Source organism: Lutra lutra, chromosome 3 (genome assembly GCF_902655055.1).
Source record: "Lutra lutra chromosome 3, mLutLut1.2, whole genome shotgun sequence".
NCBI classification, from domain to species: domain Eukaryota; kingdom Metazoa; phylum Chordata; class Mammalia; order Carnivora; family Mustelidae; genus Lutra; species Lutra lutra.
Genome location: NC_062280.1, coordinates 74,928,354 through 74,936,788, shown reverse-complemented (window position 1 = coordinate 74,936,788; position 8,435 = coordinate 74,928,354). Strand labels below are relative to the sequence as shown.

Genomic DNA, 8,435 nt, shown 5'->3' with positions numbered 1-8,435 from the left:
TATACACTTCAGTGGCAGTTTTGCGTCATGGTCAAATCATGATATCCAACTTGTTGAGAATAGGAGGTAAGAGATGCTGTAGATCACACTGGTGTCAAAGAAAGTGCATGTTATTTATTGGACCATGGAAGGTTTTGCCCATTGCATATGTAGAAAAGTATGTCAGGCATTAAATAGCTCTCTGCTCCAAACAAGTGAGTTCAAACCAAAGCTTTTTCCATTTTCCATTTTCCAAACCATTGTTCAGTGTTTGTCTTTAACCTCTTTAACTACACTGCCCCAAATTCTATTATCTAAAAATTCAGGGGTAACGCAAAACCCACCAGATTGACAGATATCACGTATGCATAGCACAGAGTTTGACACTTCATAAAACCAACACCTTGGGTTTTGGTTTCCTTTCCTCCCAAGAGTGCTTCATACCTGTACCCAATTTTGTAACTCCTCCTCACTTGCTCAACTGCCAGTTCTTGTTCCTTGACTTCCCTCAGGAAAACCTGTTCCGTTGGAACGAAGTTGGTGATTCAATATTGTGTTTTGGTTTGGAAACTGCCCCTGTTCTTAAAAAAAAAAAGTCACTAGAGCATTTTGCAATCAGTATACTCCTCTTTGCATTTGAGTCATATATTCGGCTCAAACCACCAACACAGTGGAAGAAGAAATGGAAATCATTCCATAACAAAGAAAACTTCGTAATTCTGTCCTTTCTGTCCCATTGTTTTCCAAATGCTTTTAAACTTATGTTTTTAAAAATTATAGATGAAGTAAAATGGAGATTGATTCTAAAACTCTGGTCACATTTAAATAAGTAAAAATTTAATCATCCTACATACATAATCAGGCATTTTATAGTTACACAATTGCCTTACACTTTCACAGGTGTATATCTCATAGTGAATGCTGTCGCTACATTTTGAGTTCTAGAATTTTCATTACTTCTGCAATTATTATAATAAGGGTATATAATAAATTAATAATTTAGGTTGTTTATGTATGAAAAATCTCAGATGTCTTATAGGGTGGATGAAAAAGATCTCTCAGAACTGAATATGTTAAATATTTTAAACATTTTCAAAGGAGAAAGATAAAGGTGTCCTAGTGGTCTTAACTTTAAAATGACAGTAGTGAGTTTTTATAAGGAGAAAACCAGTAAGCCTGTGCACATTTCACAATAGCACACTGCTCTCAGACACCCTGTGAACTGTGCCCATAAAACCCCACCCAGAGCTCAATGTGCTTTTCATTTGATACCATAATTAAACATTTAGGATTACATTAAATTATTAACACATTTTTCTCATTTTACCAGACCTAAGGCAATGGTTAAAGCATCATAAAGTCACCACTTCTAACCTCTTGTCATTCTTAAATGTTGAATTAAAAGTCAACTAAAGATAAAATCGATATTTAGAAAAATCACTACGTAAAGTTTTCTAAAATGATAGCCAAATCCCAAATATAATTCTAAAGTAACTGGCAGATTTCAGGAAGGAACATCTATATTTTGAATTTTATATTTAACCTTTTTTTACACAAACATATTAATCTTTATGACAATTTGTAGGCCAGATACTATTATCATCTCCATGTTTATAGAGGAAGAAAATGATGTCCAAACAGGTTAATTTCTCTTTCCTCTCCCTCTTTAATTTGCCACAATTCATCAAAGCATACCCAAATGATTTTGGAAAGGTATGTGGCACAGTTGCACCTAAAACACTACGTTCACTTCCCACTTTATTTCATCCTCTTGTGCCAAACATCAAAACAAGGAACTGCATGAAGTCTCACATACTTCTGCCCATCGACAGAGCACTGAAAGCACCCATAAACTGTCTCCCTTTTAAAGTTTCCCATCCCACAGAGTATGCAAGGTCCTTTTGGAATGTTGTGATTAAGCAAGTTAACTCGGATATGGGTCCCTTCTTTGAGAGAAATATCAGTCATGCTGAGAGGTTTGTCATAATAGTCAGAAAAAAGATCATCTAAGTAAAGCTGGGAACGAGAAATGGCATCCATCACTCTTCTATCTGAAAGCACAAAAGCAAAGAAATGGGTTAGAAGTCACATTAGAAATATATACCAAATCCCATTTTTAAATACGCGAATCTAAACCATCTGTCATGAAATGATTTGGCTTTTAGATTTAAAATCCTCCTTAACAGACAAGGAGTACTGATTGGACAAACTCAAGTTTTAATCCAAGAGGAAAAGAGACATTTGAAATACTCTTTTTAACAGACATACTTCTCTCAAATAGTATATTCCTCAGTCTGTAGAGCAGCGCGAACGTTGCTGTTTCTTCCCTCTCAAATCCTCCTTTTGACACTGAAGTGACACAAAGGTCTATAAAAAAAAATTTTAGAAGATGCTATGACTTGAACAACTCAAATTTCACTGGCAGTTTTAGTTGTGGCTGATGAATGCTGGTACATGCCATTCACTGTATTTTTTAAATTAAATTTTATGTATTTTTGGAAAAGTTAATATTCATATAGCACAAAATCCAGACTACGAAAGGGAGATATGGTAACAAGTCTCCAGTATACCCTAGACCCCAGACTCAATTTTCCACCCACAAGTAACCACTGTTAAGTTTCCTGAGTATACTTCCAGATATACTCAGTATATTTTATAAGCATAAAAGAATATATGTGTGTGTGTGTAGGCTCATACACACATAAAAGAATGCATGTGTGTGTGTGTGTGTGTGTGTGTGTATTAGGCTCAAATAGTTATACACTAAGCACATTTCTTTAAAATATCTCTTAGACATTCTTCCATGTCAGGGCCCATATCTCATTCTTCTTAATGGCTTCATAATATTCCATAGTTATGGATGCACCATTATTGAACTAGTAATTGATAATAGATCTTAAGATTATTTCCAATCTTTCACTCTTACAAACTGAATATCCTTATACCCATATCACTTCCCATATGTGTAAGTATATCTGTAGGATAAATTCCCAAAAGCGTATGCACATTTTAAATTTCGATACCTGTGTCAGTTCTACCAGTTTATACTCCTAAAGATCAATATAATTGTAAAAACCTACAATTGAAATGTCCCAAATAGACTGTAATTAGCATGTTTTGTCATGTTTCTGGACTTCCCACTCCCACTTCCCACAAAACTACAGAAACAAACAGGTCTAAAAATGTCTATGAATTACTATGGCTAGGGGGCTCCTTTGCCCATCCTTTGAGGCTCTGGCCTCTTAAAGACCCTTGAAATGTCAAAGTCTAAAGCAAGCTACACTATTATATAAGGTATACAAGGTATTCTGTAGGGTAAAGACAATTTTAGGGTAAGCATTTATACTGTCAAAGTTATTTTTTAGGGAGAGTTGAGGGGAAACTGGGTCCATGAGAGGTAAAACTGAAAAGAATTTGTCTTCGGGTATCTTAGTTTGGACACCCAGACACTAACAGGCATCTTAACTACCTACCCACTCCTTTATTTGCCGTCTTCAAAAACGACCTATTAGAAGATCATTTATTATCTCCTCATGTAAGTCAAGAAAAACTTTGTCAGTGGACTGCATGTGAGCTCTTATCTATAATCGCAAGTGGGGTGGTAGGGAGTCTGCAGCATTCCCCAAGAAGCAGGAAAGAGGGAGTGGGTAAGTAGGACCAGAGGGTCTTTCCCAGCTACTTTACCCAAGCATAAGATTGACAGTACCGAGAGTATCATTCTTCCAGAATTACATAGAGAGGGTGTGTATGTGTTTGCTTCCCATTAAATTCTTCTTAAAAGTATAATCATTTCAGTGTTTCATGCAAATCATTCACTTACCAAAGGCACCATCCAAGTAAATGAAGAGTTCAAAAACACTGAAAGCTATGGTTGTGTGTGCTGGAAAAACAATAGCTTTGTCCCTTCCCTTGGGATTCTGTTCATCCATAAAATGAAACTACAGTAAATAAGTAAATTACATTATTAAGGGGCATAGCACATAAGGAGAGCTTTTTGGAGAAAGAAAACATTTCATACAATCTTACTATTAAGACAAAAACAAATTATCCCATTGAATTTAACTGTCTATACCAGAAGTCCAAATGGTCCAATGAGGGTCTCACAATCTAGGCAATACCACTCACCACTTTCTCACTAACATTGGTCCTAGGGCCAATGATTAGTGCTGCCGCAACAGTAATGCTGACATAGACACCTTTTCCTTTCAACCACAAACCAACTGTTTAAGAGCTACAGTTGTTTTGAGCCTACTCTGTCAATTGTTCCAAAGCTCCTAGAGTTTTCAGCAGCTTTCCAAAGCAATCACCAATTTATTTACCAAAATAATCTCCAGCAATTAAATAAATGTTTCAATTTGTGCCCCCAGAATGATCCAATGTTAAACAACTCAGTGGACAGCTAAATGTAGCCATTGACTGAACAGAACTTTAATTTGCAAAGATTCAAAAGGTTTTTCATTGGACTCTCTAACAAATGATTTTAATAAGACGAATCGAGTCATTATGTGTCATTACTATGTGAATGACAAAGACAATACTATGCTGAGAACTAAACACAAGTAACTCCCAAGATTTTTTTTTGTTTTTTGTTTTTGTCTTAGGTATTTAACACTGAATGAAGCATGTTTGACCATTCACAATATTATTTTAGAAAAGTTAAAATAATATAAAATCAGCTTTTTAAAAATGCAATATAAAGTACTTCACTTAAAAATAAAATCAAGAATTCAACATAAGCATTCAAACTTTATTCTTAAAACATCATTTAAATAGTCATAGAAGGGACTCCAGTATGCATTACTTCATAAGGATTAGTGTTTTGTTTGCATTATGTTACACATTCAGAAGTGAAGTTTTCTTGGATTTTTTAAAAATTCTAAAACAAAACCATTACTGTGCAAAATCCTATATACACTTGTAGTTCTTTAATCTCAACATTTGACAAAACACACACATCTCATTAAAATTTTTTTTTAATTTTTTTTTTTTAATTCCCATTGCACATTTTTAGTAAGAGAAACCTCATGAGTGTGGTTTACCCGCATGGCTTCCCCGCGAATTCCAGCATGCACAGACAGTGAGCACTGTCGTGTGGTTCGAATGCTTTCCATGACCACACACAATACTGCCTTTCTGCTGTTCCTTGCCTGACGTATCAAGCTGTGGTCAAAATTAATTTTTCTAGAATAAAGAATAGAGATATTCACAAGAATGTCACATTCTAATTATATATAATCGAGTACATTTCTTGCTGTCATGTGTTACTCATTCATGGTCCACCTTAACTAAAAACAAGTCAAGGCAGGTCTAATACAAACCAGAAAATATGCTCCATAGCCACTAGTAATCTGCCTCTCCTTTCTCTTTTCTTAAAACATGCTTATTATAGGAGTCTGTTGGAAGAGATTCCCTTAGAATATCTGTTGCAAGCAGATTTGTGTATTCTTCTTTTTAAGATTTGTTTTTATTTGAGAGAAAGAGAGCACAAGCAGAGGGAGAGGCAGAAGAAGAGAGAGAGGGAGAGAATCCTCAAGCAGACTCCCTACTGAGCACAGAGCCAGACACAGGGCTCAATCCCAGGACCCTGAGATCATGACCTGAGTTGAAATCAAGAGTCGACCACTTAACTCACTGAGCTGCCCAGGTGCCACACTGTATCCTTTTAATCTAATAACTTAGTACCTGTGTATAGGACCAAAGCAATTTTGTGGAACAATTAAAAAAATCTGTTTAAACCAAGTGATTTTTGGATATCTACCCTTATCTAAAGTCTGGATAAATTGCTAATTTGTATATTTCAAGCAAATAAAGCAAATAAATTACATTAGACAATATACATAACCTGAATGTTTTCAGCATTGTTTATAACAAAGTTTATACAATTAAAATACTTAATGGAAACACTGAAGCATATTAAGTGTTCTTCTACTGACCGTGTAGTAATTTCCTTGAGTAATGTTGACACTTCTACTTCATGTTTGGTCACCACACCAAACGAAGCTTTTACTGCCACAGAATCTGATCCAGTGACGTTAATCCCAACGTCATTCACAATATGGTTGCCTCGCCTTCCATAGAGTGAAACATCTGATTCATCTTCATAATTCAGTAGCTGATAAGATGAAATACCTTTATGAAAAGGAAATCAATATTTTTAAATGTCTTGACTTCATCTAATATAGATTATTTATAGTAATGCATTAATTTACTATGTAAGACTCCATTACATAAATGTTGAGAAAGGTGATGTTTCACACTGAAATTTAAAGTAGCAACTCATTTAAATGAAAAAAATACATGTTTATATACATTATGACCTTATTGTTAAAACACATAAACATGTTTTTTTGAAGATTTTATTTATTTATTTGACACAGAGAGAGAGAGAGTGCACAAGCAGGGGGAGCAGCAGGCCGAGGCAGAGGGAGAAGTAGTCTCTCCACTAAGCAGGGAGCCTGATATGGGGCTCGATCCAGGGACTCTGGGATCATGACATGAGCCCAAGGCAGACATTTAACCGACTAAGCCACCCAATTGCCCCAAAACAGGTATACATCTTAAATCATGTAAAATATCACTCCTGCGAGAGAATGAACTCTTTTTTAAAAAATCAATTTTTTTATTTGAGTGTAGTTCACACACAATGTTACATGAATTTCAGGTATACAACATAGTGATTCAACAAATTTATGCATTATGCCATACTTACCACAAATGTAGCTACCATCTGTCACCACATAATACTATTAAAATATTATTAACTAAAAAATTTTTTAATTAAAAAATTAAATAGCAACTCAATTAATTTACAACAACAAAAATAGAGTACTTAAATGAGAACTCAATTTCTTTGTTCCACCAAAAGAACTCTGTAAGCTATAAGATCCACTAAGTGGTTGAAAGAAAAACAAGTGTTTATAACTAATTTGTCAAAATGTCAATTTATTTTCTAATCTAGCCTGTAAAATACAATTCAGTTGACCAATTGCAATAACTGAGTCATAAGAAATAAATGTAAATTACTTTCATCTCATTTGACCCTGTGAGATAGGTAAGACTAAGTGATATCCCACTTTATAGATAAAGAAATATATTATTTTGTCATATTCTAAATTGATTCAGTTTAAACAGTCTATAAAATACTTGAAAGAAAATTACACAATAAATAATTTCACAAAATAGGTTGGAAAATTATTCAACCAATAAGATTTGATACTACACAAAAATTATTCAACCCATGAGATTTGATACAACACAAATTTAGATATTATTAATCTTAATCTTAATACCACTATCTTAAGAAAAGTTGCTTTTATCAATGTGCAAATATTACAAATATTAGTATATACAACTGATGTTTAGAATGTCATTAATACAGCTGAATGAGTAGTCACTCCCAAACAGGTATTTAAACTTACCAGCTGAAATTTCTCTGTCTCCTAGAAGAATATCTCTCAGTGTAAAAGGTGTTGAGGTAAATTTATACCTAGGAAAGAGAAAGCATCGCTTCTTTTTTACCACCAGACTTAGAGGTTGGTATTTGTCAGCCTCACTGAGGCTTGGAACAGGAACTAATCTCCCTCCATCTCCAACTTGCTTGACAAAGCTCTTGGTAGCCGCAGCAAACATATTATTACGGTATCAAAACGTCCTCAACTGTAACCCTCCGATAACAATCCATACTTTCAAAGAAAGCCAGGCACACACCTCAGACTTGCTTGATTTTAAATATAATTGAACACATTAAAAATACAAAACATGGTTTCACCAAGTAGCTTACCAGTGTACAATTCACAACACTGCCTCTCTTGGTGTGCTCACATAATGAATTATAGATCAACAGTATTAAATGATATACTGCGATCAAGTGCAGTTGGAATTGCAGTCAATACGCTTATGCAGAAAACTACTAATTTTAAAATACTACCAGTGTCCTTGATGAGGGTTGCTGTTGAGGGTAGTATGCCAGTTTTGAGGAAACCTATAGCTCTATGGGAACAAGGCAATTGAGGCACTAACATTAGCCCTGGATACCATCTACAGTGGACCTAGTCCAAAGGGAATTCCTTCACAACAACGTCATGCCAATTGTGGCAATATTAAAGTGCTGTTTTGAATCCTTATAGTATATAGTTCATTCATTTCCCTTCTTATATGCTACAAAACCAAGTGATTAATATAAAATATAAATTCACAGGATATAGAGAAGCAACTGCACACCAATTTTTATGAAATAACAAATAAAAGGCATATTACATATATAAATGCAGAAATAACTATGTAATATTAACATATATAAATACCTATAAACTATGCCTTGTGGGGGACACCTGGGTGGCTCAGTTGGTTAAGCGGCTGCCTTTGGATCATATCATGATCCCAGCGTCCTGGAATCGAGTCCCACATTAGGCTCCTTGCTCGGCAGGGAGCCTGCTTCTCCCTCTGCCTCTCTGCCT

The 8,435-nt window shown here is 34.9% G+C and overlaps 1 protein-coding gene across 1 annotated transcript; it reads right to left on the bottom strand.

The window, feature by feature from the left end:
• Nucleotides 1-1,737: 1,737 nt before the first annotated feature.
• On the bottom strand, nucleotides 1,738-7,608 carry PJVK (pejvakin). Its single transcript, XM_047722293.1, has 6 exons — nucleotides 7,398-7,608; nucleotides 5,913-6,108; nucleotides 5,019-5,160; nucleotides 3,800-3,917; nucleotides 2,248-2,346; nucleotides 1,738-2,030 (listed from the first exon to the last, which is right to left on the bottom strand). The coding sequence occupies exons 1-6, from the start codon at nucleotides 7,606-7,608 to the stop codon at nucleotides 1,738-1,740; spliced, it is 1,059 nt and encodes a 352-aa protein (XP_047578249.1).
• Nucleotides 7,609-8,435: the final 827 nt, after the last annotated feature.

Excerpts from the sequence above, each read along its gene's own strand:
- PJVK (XM_047722293.1), bottom strand. The coding sequence starts at position 7,608 with ATGTTTGCTGCGGCTACCAAGAGCTTTGTCAAGCAAGTTGGAGATGGA. Across the intron at positions 5,161-5,912 it reads CTCAAGGAAATTACTACACG|AAAAATTAATTTTGACCACA; the intron begins GTCAGTAGAAGA and ends TCTTTATTCTAG. Across the intron at positions 2,347-3,799 it reads TTACTTGGATGGTGCCTTTG|ACCTTTGTGTCACTTCAGTG; the intron begins GTAAGTGAATGA and ends TTTTTTTTATAG.